This window comes from Camelus bactrianus, chromosome 4 (assembly GCF_048773025.1).
Source record: "Camelus bactrianus isolate YW-2024 breed Bactrian camel chromosome 4, ASM4877302v1, whole genome shotgun sequence".
Classification (NCBI taxonomy): domain Eukaryota; kingdom Metazoa; phylum Chordata; class Mammalia; order Artiodactyla; family Camelidae; genus Camelus; species Camelus bactrianus.
The window spans coordinates 89,866,749-89,885,421 of NC_133542.1; the positions used below are offsets into that span (position 1 = coordinate 89,866,749).

The 18,673-nt window shown below is 44.9% G+C and overlaps 1 protein-coding gene across 4 annotated transcripts in view; it reads left to right on the forward strand.

The window, feature by feature from the left end:
• FRMD3 (FERM domain containing 3) overlaps positions 1 to 18,673 on the forward strand; it is a 296,579-nt gene that overhangs the window by 203,031 nt on the left and 74,875 nt on the right. For all 4 annotated transcript variants that reach the window (XM_074363128.1, XM_074363129.1, XM_010967414.3 and 1 more), the window contains 2 exons: positions 5,127 to 5,224; positions 11,193 to 11,316. In XM_074363128.1, coding sequence (XP_074219229.1) covers positions 5,127 to 5,224; positions 11,193 to 11,316 — 222 coding nt within the window. The remainder of the gene's footprint in view (positions 1 to 5,126; positions 5,225 to 11,192; positions 11,317 to 18,673) is intronic.

An 18,673-nucleotide genomic window follows, 5' to 3' on the forward strand; every position in this document is an offset into this window, starting at 1 on the left:
GCCAGGGCCCCCGAGTCTCACCGGCCAGCAGTGACTCCCATTTAGCGCAGAACGTCTTCACCGAGCAGCTCAGCATCCTGGCTTGGAATGTTTCTCTTGCACTTAATTGTCTTGGGATTTTTCAAACAGTTGTCATCGGGAGTGTAATTAACTGCACAGAGAAGCAGTGGGAGGAGGTGCTCTCTGAAAACATCTGACAGTGGGGTGCTAAAAATAAACAGAAGATGACTGTCTTTAGGATGTGGGCAAATTCATAGCTAGTGCAGCCCTGCGGCCTATCTTTTGGATCTTAAGCTTTTCTGGGAGGGAAGAGATCCCTTGACAGAATGGGCTGTGTGTCATCCCACATTCCACTTGCTAATTGACCAAGCTCGCGGGAGGGCTGGCTTCTCTCTCCTCCTAGACTCTTCTCAGCCCAGCTCTGCATTTTCCAACTCTCCACCCTCCTCCTGCCTCATCTCCCTCCATCAGGGCCACATGCAAACAGTCCATGGATTTGGGGGTTTGGCTTCTGTTAACAGCCTTGGCCAATGCTGAGCGGGGTTCTGGGAGGGCCAGCTCGGTGGATGGAGAAGAGCCCGTGCGTGCTTAGTTTTTGATGAGGCTCTAATTTGGAGACGGAAAAATTCATTGTGTCTAGTCATCTCTCAGAATAATCTGCGTGGGTCCGAATGCAGCAGAGAAGCAAATGCAGTTTGCTCTGATCATCGTGTTCAGGGCCCATAAAGGGTGCTTGGATATTGTGCTCTCTCGTTATCCACGAGTGTCCGGTAAAGCTCCACCGTAGCCGCGCTAGGTGACATTGGAACAGAGGCGGTGTCTGCTGTTAGTTCGCGCACAGCCATTGGCGGAGGTTGACGCTTGGGGGCAGGGCAGCAGGTGTGGGGGGGGGGAAAGGGATATGTAGTTGATGGACATTGTGAGTGGTGGTTGGTGTTATGCAATCCGGCCTTTTTTTTTTTTTTTTAAATTAAGGTAAATTCACATAACGAATTATTTCCTCCATTTCAAAGCATACAGTTCAGCGGCATTAAGTCCATTCACAATGTTATGCAACCATCACCACCGTCTAGTTCCAGAACATTTCTCAGCACCCCAGTGAGAAAGTCTGTACCCATTAGCAGTCACTACCCACTCCGTTTCCCCTCAGCCCCCCGCCCCTGGAAACCACCAACCTACTTTCTGTCTGTATGGATTAACCTGTTTTGGACATTTCATGTAAATGGAATCGAACAGTATGGGGCTTTGGCTTGCTTTTGGCTTGAAAATTTTGTTTACCTATTTATTAAGTTCTTCCTCAGTTCCTATCTGCGTAGCTCAGGGGGCAGGAGCTGTATGAGCTACCAGAAATAGACAGACAGACAGACAGACAGACAGACAGATAGGAGAGGGAGAGAGAGAGATTTGTCCTGCCCTCTAAATCAAATGCTAACGCCAGGCATTAATTCGTCAGGGACCAAATGACTCACTTTTGTCATTTATTTTCTTTAAAATCTTGTTTGGAGATTAAAAATTGGATATGTGTCACAATGTAAATTAAGGATGGATCTTTTGTTGTTGTTGTTGTTGTTGTTGAGAAAAGTTCCATTTGAAAGTAAGAGAGTACAAAGTTTTAGTTAATAACCCTAGTTAAGTCCGTCTCCATTAAATCTGCTGGCATTTCCCTGCGTTTGAATAGCTAAGGTATGAACAGTGGATCATTTTGAGCATTTTTATGTCTCTAAAGGAAACTAAGACAATGCTGTGTCCTTGCACAGACAGAAATGGCCTTTTTAAGTCAACACGGTCCTTAGAATTCAAAAGGAATCTGGAAACCATGGGATGAATCATGTACTCATGATTTAAACCCTGTCTTGAGAGAGTTTAGTTTTTCTTGTTTGATAAGTTGTTTTATTGTAAGGTTAATCTAAAATTTAAGAAGAATTTGATAAATGAGAAGCTAAGATCACATTCATGACCAGGCTTAGGGGTTTAAAAAAAAATGAGAAAAAGGCAGTTTTAAATGAGCAAAACAGTAAAAATACTCACCAAAAAGGATGTGTGAAATCATTTTTTTAATCCTTCTTTATCTCTCCATTTACATGGTCATCTTACAGTCCTTTAGATTTCTGGGGCTTTTGTAAATGCTATATACAATTGAATGTAATAAAGCCTGTTGGATTTAAATCTTTCAGTCAGAATCATCTTTAAATTCATGTTAGATGGAGAAGTGTATCATTAATGGTGGTGTAATGATGTGTACCTCAGATCCTTTTGTGTTTTTGTTGCTTAATTCCTTCATGCAGGGAGGGGCGAGACTAAAGGAAAATGCATTTTTATTATTGTTTTCTGTGGTGGCTGTGGTATTAAAAATTGAGTATCTGAACCTGAAGCCATTTGTAAGGATCAGTGGATTATGTGGAATCCACAGTAATCCCTGAGCATCTCTAGGGTTCACTAATATGAGCACAGACCCAAACTCGGCTATTGTGAAAGCTGATTTTCTTTCCTCAGGAAGCTTTCATCAAACATGATTTCTGAGTTACGGGATTAGAACCCAAACCTCTTGTTCATCAGTAAATATTTATTTCAAACTGTTTTTCACTCCTAAGCACACCAAAACATAGAAAGGAATGCTTTTTATTCAATGCGTACATTCAGCACACAGAAAAGAAATTTCATGGCATTTAGCCTGGTAGTTTCCAGTCTTTATGAAAGGAAAGATCTCCTCATTTCAAGGAGTTGTGTGACCTTGATCTTCTGAGTGGGCTAAGGCCATGGTCCCCCAAGGCGGGTCCCCAGATTAGCGGCAGCAGCATCACCCCGGAACTTGACCGCTGCCCCAGGCCTGGGATGGGGCCCTGCAACCTCTAGGAGGTTTTAAAGCATGTCAAAACTTGAGAATTGCTACTCCAAGACAATTGGATTTTTAAAAGTGTTCTTTTCTTTTGGCAGATATTAATGTGTACAATTCAGTGGGTCTAGTATGTTCGCAAAGTTGGGCCACCATCACCGTGACCTACTCCCAGAACGTTTTTATCATCCGTGTCAGAAACCAGCACTCAAACAGTCCTTCCTATTCTGGCCCTCCCCCAGTCCCTGGCAGCTACTAAGCTACGCTTCTGTCTCTCTAGATTTGTCTATTCTGAGCATTTTAAGCAAATGGAATCATACAATACAGGGCCTTTTGTGTCTGGCTTTTCACTTAGCTTGCTGTTTTCAAGGTTCTTCCATGTTGTAGCATGAATCAGTAAGTACTTCCTCCCTTTTATGGCTGAATAATATTCCACTGTATGGACAGACCACCTCCCTTTTTCCTTTCATCAGTTGATAGGCATTTGGGCAATTTCCATGTTTTAGCTCGTATGAATAACGCTGCTGTGAAGACTCATGTACACATTTTTTGGTGAGGACCCAGATTCTGATTTAATTGGGTCTAGGGTAGGGTCCCGGTTTAAACAGTGGTCATATTTCAAAGCTCCCCTAGGTGATTCTAAGGTGCAGTCAGGCTGAGAACCTCTGGTTTAGAGGCTTATTACCCAAGTGTGGTCCACGGGACAGCAGCTCAGCATCACTGGCGAGCTAATTAGAAACGTGGACTCTCGTGCCCTGCTCAGACCTGCTGAACCGGAACCCACGTGCTAACAGGAGCTCCGGGTGACTGACTAAAGGGAGAAGCACCTGTTTAGGGAGATGCTCCGGGTCCTTGTCTACCAAGTGTGATACTGGCCCTGTGAGAAAATGCACCAACTTGCCGATAAGAAATTTATTAGGGCCTACCTTTATGTCCTGTATACAGTTCCATACAGAGTTGGGGACAGTTCCATACAGAGTATCATTGGAGCCTCCATTGTGTCCCCAGTGCCTAGCTCTGTCATGGCAAAAAGCAGGTGTGAGACAAAGATTCATCAAATGGAACCACCAGTGAGCCACTGAACCCTTCAGTGCATCTGGTGTGTCCAGAGATGGTGAGCTCCAGTGCTCGGGAGCTAGGGTGGCAGCACCTGTGTGATCGAGGCATCTCAGTCACACTCTGACCTGGGTTGCGTGTGAGGTTCCTCACAGGCTGAGTAAAGATCAGGTTATCTGAGCACTGGAGGTAGTGACTGGGATTGACTGGGTGGTGCGTCCGCCTGGGCCTCAAGAACCTGGAAAGCAAAAAAATAAAAATAAAAAATAAAAAAATAAAGATGGGCCACTGAGACTTAAACTCTAAAACAAAGAATCTGCACACATCTGCAAAATTACTTTAGTCAGAAACAATAGTCCCCAGGCCTGAGCCTTCAGTGAAAGAATCAACCTGGCTAAGAAGTACCAGGAGGTCTGGAGGGGGCTTAATCAGTGTAGGGGAACGAGGGGACAGTGACAAGATGAGCCTGAACCAGGGTTTGCAAACTGGCTTGTCCCCCCACCCCCTTCCCCACTGAATCAGGCCCATGAGTATTTCTTGTTTGGCGCTACAGTGTTTTCAAAAATAGTTTGCTGTGACGTTTAAAATTCAAAGGATTCCACTTCTAAACCAGGCTTGGTGATGTCCCGGGGAAGCTGGCCATGGTTGGCCTGGCTTCCAGGGCGGTGCTGGGCTGACCCCTTCATGGGAGCCAGTACCCTCGGTTCTGGTCCCCGACGACCTGTCGCCAGCCCACGTCCCCTGGTCTCAGGCCTGCCTGGCCCTGCAGTCAGCTTAGTCTCCCATCCCTGGGGAGGGAGAGAGGATGTTAAACAGATGACATCTCAAGCTGTGAGTAAGTTAGCTTCCCAGCCTCATAACCAAGTCTTTTTGAGATGGGTTAATGTGAGTCTGTCTGCCCCTGAGACCAGACTCTGTTTCACAAAGAGCTCGGGCAGCCTGTACCTAAGATGCGGGTGGCGGTGACAGTGGCTGGAGTTGTCATCGTGTGGGACTTCCTACCAGGGACAGTGACTGCCGGGCCCTGTGGCTCTCCTCGGTCCTTGGCGTGTCTCTCTGGAAGGGACCAGCCACGCGGCTTTGGAAGCTGCTGCAGACACTTGAGGGTTTTCCCAGCTTGCCCCCCGAGGGGCGTGGGCAGGGCTCTGGTAACTGTGGAGGAGGCGTGAACAAGACTTCTCCTTCTTCTAGGCCTCAGCCAAACCTTAGGACGACTCTTTCTGCTTTTGTATTACAGGTACCTTTTGTACCTGCAAATTAAGAGAGATATTTTCCATGGTCGACTGCTCTGCTCCTTTTCCGATGCCGCCTACCTGGGTGCCTGTATCGTTCAAGGTAAGTTGGCCACCGTTGTACTGGGCGGTAGAGCTTTGGCGGTTCAGAGCCTCCCCCTCCCTGACCTCATCCCGTCACTCCGTGGTTTGAGGCCAGGCAGGGCTGGGCACTTAGCAACATGCCCCTCCTCCCCTTCCCTCCTAAGCCAGCGACGTCCCGGTGGGAGGAGGCTGGGCTGCGGTGATCACAGGGGCCTCTGCAGGAAGAGAGGTCCTTGAGGCCCCGAGGGAGAGCTCAGAGCCTCTCTGTCAAAGGGTCAGAATGCAGGACTTTACAAGAAGCTCTGGAGGGACATGTGGTGTTCTATGCTGTGTGCTCTTCCCAGCAGGTGTGGGGAGTGATGGGTGTATTGAGGGGGGAAATCTGTGTCCAAGAAGGTAGGTGTTAAACCAGGGTCATCTCACATGTTTGAAGTGAAATGTCAAAGCTTTGATGCATATATATTCACGCCAGTAGCAGGTGTGTATCTGCGTGTGTGGGCGCTGTGTCTAATCCTCAGGTTTTCCAGCCTGGCCGTAGCCTGGTGAGGAGAGCGCCAGGCGTGTCACCGTCTGCTGTTTCTCGGTTTGAACCTGACTTCTCATTTCCCGGTTATTTCACATCAACGAATGATTTAAACTCTTTAAGGATCAATGTCTTCATATATTTAATGAGGTGGTCATGCCTCCTTCACTGCTGTGTGTAGATTTCATGAGACTTCGTCTTAGGGTTGAACAAGCCCCAGAGGGTGGGGCAGTGGGAAGCAGCAAGCACTTCTGACCCACGGTTGGCTTCTGGATGTTTCCACCTGTGAGAAAAGACTGTTTGAGGGAAGGCAGTCTCCAAGGCCCAGGACCCAAGTGAAGAACGACTCAGGTGTCTGCTCCCCTGGGCCAGTCAGGACGCAGCTGGCAGCAGGGCCTGTTTGGAGGGACCCAGGTGGTCCAGCCATTTGTAATACGGATGCTGATGACGTGTTTATGAGAGAAGGGGGCACGGGGAGGGGAGCCAGGAGAGGAGAGGAGGGATGGGGAGAGAGGTGGGGGGGAAGGGAAGGAGGGAGGGAAGAAAGGGAGGAGAGAGAGGTTATGAGGTGAGCATGCCATCCATATGGAGGATCTGGAATAACAAAGGAGCTTATGGGGTCATAAGTGGATCATGACAAGGGTCTGTCTGATCGCAATTCCAAGCTACATTCACAGCTTAAGAGAGACACCTGTCATTTTCCTGGGGGCTTCACTGTCACTCACCACTGTCTCCGTGGGATGCTCTGTGCTGTGAAATGGTTCCCAGGACCCTGTTTCCAGATGCGTGTGCTCTCTGAGAATTCTGAAGTCTGTCTGTGTTGCTTTTCTGCTCCCCCTGGGAGCAACCTGGTGCTGCTCAGCAGATTTTGGCAGCGATATTAAAACCCTTAGAGACATTCAAGTCTAAAGTCAGACGACAGTGATGCCATGATGGGAAATGGTCCTTCTGTCTGCCCGGAGTGGATATGTGCTTCTGAAAGCCCCCTCTCTTAGGCAGAGCTGAGGATGTTCAAACCCCATGGTTCTCCTTCTCTGTGGAAACTGCAGGTTCCTGTTAGGGGACTCTGTCTTCCACGAGGGAAGAGTGAATCGATACTAATACGATCAACAGACCGGCGTATGAAGATTTCAGGACGCATTTAGGCATTAGTGAATCATGGTCAATTTTCCGAGGACAAGCTCAGTGCGGATCCGTAATGGGAAACTCTCCATCCTGTTTTATGTTTGGAATAAAGCCACAAAGGCTCCATCCAGATGATCAGGGCCCTCTTTTATCCCTCATTGCCATTATCACTGACGGCACGCACAGATGCTGTGGACAAAGTGGAGCTGGAAATGGACTGGCAGACCTCAGAAAAACCTTTCAGCTCCAAAATGCAGCAGTGTCCACGGGCCATTTGTAGCAAGTCCAGTAAAAGCAGGATTCATGCAGTTCTCTGATGCTCCGGGTGATGTTACAGCCGCTCTGGAGATCGTTACAAATGCAGATAAAGATCTGCTTTGTCAGAACTGCTTATGCCACAGAGAGTGATAGGGAATGTGGAGTAAAGGATTAGAAAGCAGAGGACGTGTGACTTTTTATTGGCCTCTTGTTTGCTAACGCTCTTTGAAGGGGCATGTTTCAGGCTTCAGTACGTTCTGAGAGCATGAAACAGGCAGCCACTCAGAGTTTTGCCTCCTGTATGTGCTGAACACAATGAGCATATTCAATACATGCAATGCCTTGTCTTTCAAAAGACAGATTGGAAAACAAATGCACAAAACCCTGGGGATCTATTTATATCCTTTCTCGGTACCAGTGTCTTTCCTGATCCTTCTACAGAACAGCACCATGGTGAGATTACTGTTCTTATCCCCTCTGCCTCGTGTGTTCAGTCCCTGCGGGTCTGTGGTTCCTTCTAGATATTCAGGACTCGGTTCAGATGTCACTTCCTCTGAGAAGTCTTCTTGGACTACTAAAGTAGCCTTCACTCTGCGCATCATTCCTTCTCATGCCCCTGTTTTGTTGTCTTTTAAGCGCTTATAATCTGAAATTATCTTGTTGAGTTGTTTGGGGCTTATTATGCATTGCCTCTTATGTAGAGTCTAAATTTCATGGAAATAGGACCCTGGGGGTCTTTTTTCACTGCAGTCTTCCTATATCCAGCACATAGTAAGTTCTCCACTAAATATGTTAAGTAAACCAGGACACTTGCCCGAATTGCACCGATGTATGCTTGCTTGCTTGCTTCTATTTTAATGGAGGTGCTGGGGATTGAACCCAGGACCTCATGTATGCTAAGCATGTGCTCTACCACTGAGCTATGCCCCCCGCCCCCTGTATGCTTTATTGCTACTTAGGAAAGAGTGGTTGGTTCACTACCTCATCCATTTATTTGTTCATGTGTTCTCTGAACATTTATTGAACAGCTGCTGGGTGGCTGGCACTGTAGTACGAAGTCCTGCTGGGGGCAGGGGACAGACAAGTAAACAGGCAGCTGTGATGATGTGTTGATGTCTAAATAAAGCCACGCACAGGTCCCTGCTCTGACCTCAGGAGGGCCCCTCACCCAGCAGCGGTGGTCAGGGAAGGCTCCTGAAGGAGTTGACCTTGGAGCCGCAACGTCCTGTAACGTCCTATGTCTCAAGTTCTCTTGGAACGAGTCCTCTCCAAACCAGGGGAATTGCCTTTATACTTACCATCGCCTCATCACATTCATCCTTTTGCTTCAACTCTTTGGATTTTTCTGACAATGGAATTCTCTTAGAAAGGTGCTAGGGCCTATTTCAAATCGAAAGCCATCCCGAGGGTTGTATGTTATTTCTTATAACTTTGCTCTCAACATCCCATGTAGGAGAGAGAGCCACAGGCTGCTCACCCAGCTCCTCTTGGTATGGAAACAGAATTTGAAGTTAGAAATCTTTGATCATTTACAAACTGCCTTTTGCTTCAGGTGATGTCAGAGTTAAAGACAAGCTTTAGAGAAAGAGAAAGCCGGGCATGTGATGGCGGAGGCGTTGCCATTTCCCTTGTCAGCAACCCTGCGCGGGTTCATGGCGTTTCTTCTCTTGGTTTGCTGGCATTTGCCAGGCTGCTTATTTGCTGTGTTCAGCAGTACAAGTCCATCGAACCTCACAAGTTTTCCTGGAAAGAGAAGTGCCCGCCGCAAACAGTGCCGCCCCCACCAACCACTGTGCAAGCTGCCATTTGCATTGCCCATGACCTGGTTTCCCATGGGTGGTCCATTCCCGGTGGAGAAGCAGGATTGGGTTATATCATCTCCTAAACTTCTAGAGGTTCATAGCCAGCTCACAGGTGTGTGTGTGTGTGTGTGTGTGTGTGTGTGTGTGTGGAGGTGTGTCACATGTATTTTGAAACTTAGATTGAGTTAATCATTAGTCGGTGGCCCACTTTGATCCCTGGTCCCGTTAGGCCCATCTGTTGACTGACTGATTTCCTTTTTTTCATTATTCTGCATTCCTAAAGGCAACAACTGGGTTCATATATATCTTTGACTTGGCATATATCTTTATGAAATGATAAGTGTTCTTTTGTTTGTATATACTCTTAAATTTCATAAATTAAATAGGGCTACAGAACTCATTCCTTTTTATGCTCAGAACACTGGGGGATCCATTTGGATCACTGGGTATACATCTATTTTGTTGCTTTTAATTGCTACGGAGTATCCAGTAAGGTGCATTGTCCATGTGCTATTTATTTATTGCTCCCACCAACAATGAACACCCAAGTTGCCCCATATCCTTTTTTGCACCCAGTTTTTCTAGAATATATTCCCAGAAATGGGGTTGCCGGATCATGTTAGACTAAATACTCCCAGCTCGCTCTCTAGAAGAGAAAATCTTCAGACGTGCACAAGCATTAACATTTCCTCATGTCCCTGCCCGCACTTAGAATCCAAAGAATCATCCGACTTCCTAAACTTTTTGTTACCCTCGTAGGCAGAAAGTTACGTCCCCTGGTTTTGGCTTGCATAGTTCTCGTCACTGAAGAGTTTGAGCAGCTCTCTGTAAATGAGCCCTTTGGGTTTCCCTGTCTGTGAATCAGCTGCTTATGTTCCTTGACCCATATTCCTATGGTCTTCCTGCCCATACACTCATTGATCTGTAGGGATTTTTTTTCTCTGTTCTAAATATTAATCCTTGTCCGATTTAGATTTTGCAAATATATTCTTTCACTTGTCATCTATTATTTTGACTATGATGTCCTTTAATGAACAGAAATATTTTAATTTTGATGTGATCAAATTCCCCCACTGTGGTTGATGGCATTTGGGGTCTTATTTTAAAAGTCCTCCTCATGTGGTATCCATTTTAGATTAAGAACCTCTAATTTGAACTCTATTAAGAAGCTTTAAAGAGCTTTGCTTTCCTCCCAGTTCTGTCCTTTCACAGTCATTAGATGATTCAACAATGAAGGGACAGTAGATACAAATTACAGACTTGGATGTGATTGTGCAGATGTGCTTACGGCATATGGATTTTTATTCTACTTCAAAGTCATGTTGTTGATCAGATTCTTCCAATACAATTTCCCCACCATCTCTGATCTCCTTTCCTGGGCCATTTTGCCTGAGATACTTTCCCCTTCTGCCTCATTTTCCTTAGCAAGCTTGTGGGATCAGTGGGCAGTATTCCCAGTGCACAGCATCACCTTTGCTGCTTTAGGCTGTGGTCCATGCACATCCCAAGTCCATCCTCTCCTAGACCCTCTAGGCGCTCACAGATGTGCAGGCATTTCTTTTTACCCTTAAAGACCCTCTGGTGGTGCCCTATATCAGAATACAGCAACAACCTTAGGGCTGCTCAGCCATACTTAGACACACACTCTTTAATTTGAAGAGCAATCCATTTATTTTTAAGTACAACCCTCTTGGGTGTCTTTATGTTGTGACTTTTCACTGAATGAGCCACACCTGCTCAAATCTCAGAGCAGGCAGCTCCAGCCAGGGAATTCCTCGACTCAGAGAAAATAAACTGTGAAAGGAACCTTCAGGAACACCCAGTGGTTTCCAGCTAGAAGTGGTACCATCTCCTATCATGGGGAGTATTTGGAAATAATGGGGGGCATTTTGGGTGGCAGTATCACCACCAGCACTTAGAACTTGAAGGGTGGGGGTGCTAAGTCTCACCATGCCTTGGAATATCTGAAACAATAAAGAATTATTTCCCCAGATGCCAATAGTGCCCCCTTTGAGATACAATGATTTTAATTCCTTTATTGTATAAATGAAGAAAATGAGACCCAGAGAGGTTGGCAAGTGCCCAGGCTAACACAGCCAAGGCTGAACTAGAACATGACCTTCTGGACATGCAGGCTGTGGTCTTCCCGAGGACACCAACACGTTTCGTTGAGTGAGCTTGTTCCACGCACTCCTTTTGGGAGGCGGGAGCCGTCGCATCTGCACCCTGCTCTTGTTTTTAATCTCTCTGTCTCTCTCTTTATTTTTCACTGGTTACAGCTGAGCTCGGTGATTACGATCCTGATGAACATCCTGAGAATTACATCAGTGAGTTTGAGATTTTCCCCAAGCAGTCGCAGAAGCTGGAAAGGAAAATAGTGGAAATCCATAAAAATGAACTCAGGTAATAGGGGTAGACTTTTGTAGGGGTGACAGGGGTGACGAAGTATTCTTGCTGCAGGGAATGTGGAAATGATGTTGTGAAGTAAGAATGTTTGTAATGTAGGGTTAGCCTGGCTCAGGTGGCCGGGCAGTATTTCCGGGTGCTGCCAAGTTTCTCCATTAACAACAGTCTCAGTAATGTGGGGTCACTTGGGTGGCTGTTCATGAACCATCAGCAGTTATTAGAGCCATACATTTTCTTAGGGGATTTAACCACCCTGAAGTTCTGAGAGTGAAATCCAGGATAAATAAGTAATCCTTTCTGTTTTGAATTTTGCATTGCCTCTTCCCCTCCTGTGGCCATCGCCGAGAGCTTTGACTCCAAGTAGAGGAGAATCCGTTGACAAGGTTTCCTTTGCTAAGTTGCTTTCAAGATGATAGATTGAGTGTCACTTCTCTTTCACTGGTCGGTGGTACTTCAGGATGATTAACTACAGAGCAGTAGGAGGAGGAGTAGCAAAATCGAATGCAGTATTGATTCACTGTGTACCAGTGTTCTAAGTCCTTGCACATACTGACACATTTAATCTTCACAACCACCCAGGAGCGAGGTGCCGTGGTTGTGCCCATTTTACAGATGAGGGAACTGAGGCACAGGGAGATGAAGCATTTTACCCAAGATCACACAGCTAGCCAGTGACAGAGGCAGGGTTTGAATCCAGAGTCTGTCCTCTTGAGCGTGATGATGTGTTCACTCTGCGTAAGCTACCAGGGATGAAACGAAGCATGAATAGGAGTCATTGCCAGTTTGGAATTCAGGTAACTCAGGTATTCTAGTCTGGAACTAGAATTTAGTCCGTACAAATTGCAGAAAATTCATTTTGATAAGAATAGCGAGCCTGGGCTGTGCTGTGACAGGTATGGATGAAGAGCTGCAAGAGCAGAGATGCCTCCGTCTTCTGGGCTTCTGATAATTAAAAAAACAAAAAAACCCCACACAGTATCCCTGGATTATGACTTCTGGAGCAAATAGCTGTCCCCTGGAGAGGCAGTGCTCTAGATCCCTGCTTTATGCAGGCACTCCCCCTTCTGGTGAGTCTGAGAAGAGCATGTGTGTGGGCATTTAAGGTGGCAGCGTAAGCTTTAAAAAGATGACCTTTGTTCTTAAGAGATTAAGATGGTCAGGACATCCGAAAATTGTGCCAGTTTCAAAAAGCAACATACCATCTATGTGGGTGATTTTAGAGTATTGTCTCCTAACGAAAGCCTTGTTGATAACACGACAGTCTGATTACTCTCTTTACATTTCCGGGATGTGCGTGTTAGAGGTGAAAGTAAAGTTCTGATGCTCCATCTGAGGGCTTGTGGACCAGCAGCGTCTGGGAAGCACAGGGTGGGACCCTCTGGACGAGGAGTCACATCCTCTGTGCAGACTGGCAGGAGACGGGGATTTCACGGTCTGCTGTGATCGGAACTTGCAGGGCCTCACATGCTTGGAACGTATGATAATAAACAAAATGAGCTCTTATTGGATGCCAAAACACTGTGCTAGGAGCCTTACACACATTACTCCACTCAGTTCTCCCGAACTCTGCGAAGTGGGTGTCATTACAGTTCCCTGTCAGAGATGAAGACAGGACCTGCCCTGTTAGGGGCAGAGTCAGGACTTGAACCTTGCTCTTACCTGACGCTAACACCCATGCTCTTTGCCTTTGCCCCTGTGCTGAGCAGCCATTAGGCAATTAGGTAGTTTTGTTGGGGTTCCACAGTGATCACCAAGGTGATGGCACCAGAGGGTGGAGACTTTGGGCAGGAGGACCAGTTAGTTAGCTCTGTTGTCCAGGCAAGAGATGCCAGGGACCTGAACAAGGATAAAAGTAGAGAAGACTGAGAATAGAAGAGGGTCCCGAGAGACATTGCAGCAAGACTTGGTGACCCGCTGGATTTCATGAGTAAATGACTGGATCAAAGAAGATTCCAGATTGTTTCTTATAATCAGAGTGCTGTAGATTGTACCTTGTGCGAGCACCTGACTTTGTTGACAGCCCCGAAAGTAGTCATCATGCCAGTAGGGGAGGCAGGGATCAGCAGTCAGCCATGGTTCATAGATCTGGGAAGTAAACTCCATGGCCTGGTCAAAGCTGCTTTCCTGTGATGTGCACGTTTGTGACACCCAGAAAGCCCTCGTGAAGAAGTCAGTGTTGTGTGTCTGAAGGATGAAACAGTCAGAAGTCACGTGACATTGGAAAGAGAGGTTCAGAGGGTATTTTCCTGTTTTTGCTCATTCTTCTCAAGTAGTCGTATGTTCCCTTCTGCATCAGTGCAGCAGAGAGAGAGTTCAGGTTTGAATGGGAAGAGCAGACAAACTGACAACACAGAAGGGAAGACTTTCCAGGGTTGGTTGGAAACCTGCTACCAAGACTGAGGTTGCCCTGTGGGATCAGTGAGCCCTTTGCACATGTGTCATGAAAGTATCGATCTTCTTGGGTGGGAACTGGACCTCTGGTTGGAGTGCTGTGCAAACCTGATCATGCCAGGAAGGAGTCACAGATGGAAGAGACCCGAATGAGGCTACAACAAGGTGTTCCCATCTTGCTCTCCGACATACCACGGCACCCATGACCCTCCCATGCAGCAAAGGGATAACACGTGATCAATGAACTGTTGTTATGGAAACTTCCTGCAAGGATTCCAGTTGGCCTTTGTTGGGGTTTGAGGCACCCCTCAGAAACCTCCTGCTTCCTACCTGGTTTTTGAACTAGTCAAGAAAGAAAAGAAAAGAGACAGCAGTAAAGACACTGAGACATTAGCAGAAATGACCATGATTTACCTTGAGGTAAACAGTTCTAGCTGTGGGGGTTCACAACCTTCTCTAGCCTTTTTACTTGGTTAGACTTGTTCTCCTCCTGTGCCCTCTGTGGAAGGGACAGAAGCTGTGATTCTTGGTAGAAAATTAATCAGAGAGGAAGAACTTTCCTCCTTAGGAGGCTGCACAGTGTTTGAAGGTGGAACCACAGTGCCTCGACAGACAGGCACGAATTAAGAGAGTTCTTTAGGGGGAAGAAAGTAAGACAGAGAGAGACACGCTGGAATTTTGAGGTGCTTGAAAATACAAGGCCAAGATTTTAATAAGATTTTCCATGGACCAAGCGCTTAGACTCCTCTGGGTGTCGAAGAGATCTGAGTGAAGACTGAAGTTCATGGCCACATCAGCTTTGTTTCTTCAGTTGGGCCACATCATTGACAGGAGAGAGAAGACACAATTTTGCAAATATAATAAATACCACAGCTATTGATCAGCTCTGTATCAGTCAAGATTAAACTAGAGTTTCCCAAGGAAACAACCCTGAAAGATCAGTGGGTTAGAACAAGAAAGGCTTACTTCTTTTTTATTTATTTTTTATTTTTTTAAATTTTTAAACATTTTTTATTGAGTTATAGTCATTTTACAATGTTGTGTCAAATTCCAGTGTAGAGCACAATTTTTTAGTTATACATGAACGTACATACATTCATTGTCACATTCTCTTTTGCTGTGAGCCACCATAAGATCCTGTATATATTTCCCTGTGCTACACAGTACAATCTTGTTTATCTATTCTATATTTTGAAAGCCCAGTCTGTCCCTTCCCACCCCCCATCCGCCTGGCAACCACAAGTTTGTAGTCTGTGTCTATGAGTCTGTTTCTGTTTTGTATTTATTTATTTAAAAAAAATTTTTTTTAGATTCCACATATGAGCCATCTCATATGGTATTTTTCTTTCTCTTTCTGGTTTACTTCACTTAGAGTGGCATTCTCCAGGAGCATCCATGTTGCTGCAAGTGGCGTTATACTGTCGGTTTTTATGGCTGTATAGTATTCCATTGTATAAATATACCATCTCTTCTTTATCCAGTCATCCGTTGATGGACACTTAGGCTGTTTCCATGTCTTGGCTATTGTAAATAGTGCTGCTATGAACATTGGGGTGCAGGTGTCATCCTGAAGTAGGGTTCCTTCTGGATACAAGCCCAGGAGCGGGATTCCTGGGTTATACGGTAAGTGTATTCCTAGTCTTTTGAGGACTCTCCATACTGTTTTCCACAGTGGCTGCACCAAACTGCATTCCCACCAGCAGTGGAGGAGGGTTCCCTTTTCTCCACAGCCTCTCCAGCATTTGTCATTTGTGGATTTTTGAATGACGGCCATTCTGACTGGTGTGAGGTGATACCTCATTGTAGTTTTGATTTGCATTTCTCTGATAATTAGTGATATTGAGCATGTTTTCATGTTCAATACAAATGTGTCTATTGATCATTTGTATTTCTTCCTTGGAGAATTGCTTGTTTAGGTCTTCTGCCCATTTTTGGATTGGGTTGTTTGTTTCTTTCTTATTAAGTTGTATGAGCTGCTTATATATTCTGGAGATCAAGCCTTTGTCGGTTTCATTTGCAAAGATTTTCTCCCATTTGGTAGGTTGTTTTGTTTTACTTCTGGTTTCCTTTGCTGTGCAGAAGCTTGTAAGTTTAACTAGGTCCCATTTGTTTATTCTTGCTTTTATTTCTATTGCTTGGGTAGACTGCCCTAGGAGAGCATTTTTGAGATGTATGTCAGATAATGTTTTGCCTATATTTTCCTCTAGGAGGTTTATTGTATCTTGTCTTATGTTTAAGTCTTTGATCCATTTTGAGTTTATTTTTGTGTATGGTGTAAGGGAGTGTTCTAGCTTCATTGTTTTACATGCTGCTGTCCAGTTTTCCCCAACACCATTTGCTGAAGAGACTGTCTTTATTCCATTGTATATTCTTGCCTCCTTTGTTGAAGATTAGTTGACCAAAAGTTTGTGGGCTCATTTCTGGGCTCTCTATTCTGTTCCATTGGTCCATATGTCTGTTTTTGTACCAGTACCATGCTGTCTTGATGACTGTAGCTCTGTAGTATTGTCTGAAGTCTGGGAGAGTTATTCCTCCAGCCTCTTTCTTTTTCTTCAGTAATGCTTTGGCAATTCTAGGTCTTTTGTGGTTCCATATAAATTTTATTATGATTTGTTCTAGTTCTGTGAAATATGTCCTGGGTAATTTAATAGGGATTGCATTAAATCTGTAGATTAAAGAAAGGCTTATTTCTAGTATCCTGCAGAGGTCAGCTGGGGGCTCTGCTCATCATTGTCACTCCCGGGTCATCCCGGGCTTGGATCTGCCAGCTGTTGAGCCAAAAGGAAGAGAGAGCCGTGGTAGGTCCTGCTTCAGCTTGGAAGTGATACACGTCACTTCTGCTTAACCACTGTGGCCAGAACCAGTCCTACGGTCCCACCCAACAGGAAATTCAATTCTGTTGGGTGTCCAGTGGTGCAAACTGGAAATGGCTGGTAAACAGCTCTTAATGACCTTCACAATCTCATTGACTAACAGAGGGGTTTTTTGTTTAATACACTTTATTTTTTAGAAGAGTTTTAGATTTCCACCAAAATTGAATGAAAGATACACAGATTTCCCCTATGTGCCCTGCCCCAGCACATGCCTAACCTCCCCCGTTATCAACATTCCCCACCTGAGTGGTACATTTATTATAACTGGTGAACCTACATTGATGCATAATTATTACCCACTGTTCATATACCTTAGGGTTAATTCTCGATGTTGTACATACCATGGGTTTGGAGAATAGTATAATGACATATTTCCCTGTCATAGCACAGAACACTTTCACTATCCTCAACATCCTCTGTGCTCTGCCTTTTCGTTCTTCCCTCCTCCTTAACCCCAGGCGACCATCAGTCTGTTAACTGTCTCCATACTTTTGCCTTTTCCAGAATGTCATATAGTTGGGACTATACAGTATGTAGCCTTTTGAAATTGGCTTATTTCACTTAGCAATATGCTAATCTTATTCTTGCATGTCTTTTCATCATTAACTCGTTTCTTTTTATTACTGAATAATAGTCTCTTGTCTGGATGTACCACAGTTTATCCATTCACCTTGGTAAATGGACAAGGACACCTTGGTTGCTTTCAAGCATTGGCAATTATGGATAAAGTTGTGATAATCATCCACGTGATGGTTTTTGTGTGGACATAAATTTTCGTCTCCTTTGGGTAAATATCAAGGAGCTTGACTGCTGGATTGTATGGTAAGAGTGTACTTCATTTGGTAGGAAACTGCCAAATTGTCTTCCAAATTGGCTGTATTGTTTCGCATTCTTACCAGCAATGAATGAGCGTCCCTGTTGTTCCCCATCTTGACCAGCATTTGGTATTTTCAGTGTTCTGGATTTTGGCCATTCTAATAGATGTGTAACTAAGAGAGTTTTATTTTAAAAGATTTTATAAAGGTATCTTTGGGCCTTTTAATATCCTGTGAACTAGAGAATGTGGATATGTAAGATTCTCATTTTTGAGGCTGAATGATTCTTCTAGGTCAGGTGTAGTTCATACATTTGTTTGCTTTCTGGACTGCATGGTGTCTGTTGCAGCCACTCAGCTCTGCTTTCGTTAAGCGACATAGACAACACATGAATGAGTGGGCTATGATTCAGTAAAACTTTGTCAGCAAAATAGATGGTGGGCCAGATTTAACCCATGAGTTCCAATTTGTTAACTCTTATTTTAACACTCGGCAGGGCAGGCCTACAATCAATTTCTGCTTCACTATCTTGACTCTACAGCTAATTTTAAGACAAAAGAGCCTTATTAGCTTTTAAAACTATGTATAAAAGTAATTTCATAATATATAGATTTTATTTGACTTTGGTAGGCAGAGATGAGGTCCTAGCACTGGAATTTCTCAGAAATAGGTTATTCCTCCTTCTGGAGCCTCCTGGTGGCTGGAGGAAGCCACCATCCCTGGGGATGTGACAATTCTGGTTTTTTTCTTTTTTTTTTTTCTTTTTTTGACTCTCTTGGTTTCTGTTTTCCACAGCTTCAATAATGGCCATCTGGGTGAAGAGGAAATTACCCATTCCATTAGCCCTGAGGGGGCTCAGAGGGGCGTGAAAATCAAGAGCAGGATTGATTTTACTATCAGGAACCCCAACAGGCTTCTCTGGAGGTTTTCCTAGAGTGTCTACTCAGTTAGACCAGTTCATCAGGTTTCTCATTAAAGGCAAAGACCTTTGGATTAGCTTCAGGCACAGATCATCAGCGTTTAAATATTCAGAAAGCTCAACCGGCAGTGAAGTGGTTTGATGAAGTATATTCCTTGCCCTTAAAGAGCAGAAAAACTACCCGATTAGACGCCACCGTAATGATCTAATGCAGTGAGTCTTGTGCTGGAAGCAGTAATGACACTGAGAGTATTTTAAACAAAGTTGTTATCTCTTTTTATTTCTCAAAACTCACATTCTCTTTAAATCATGTGCCTTGGCTTTAAAAATGTCTAGCTTTTTAGAATAAGTGCCCT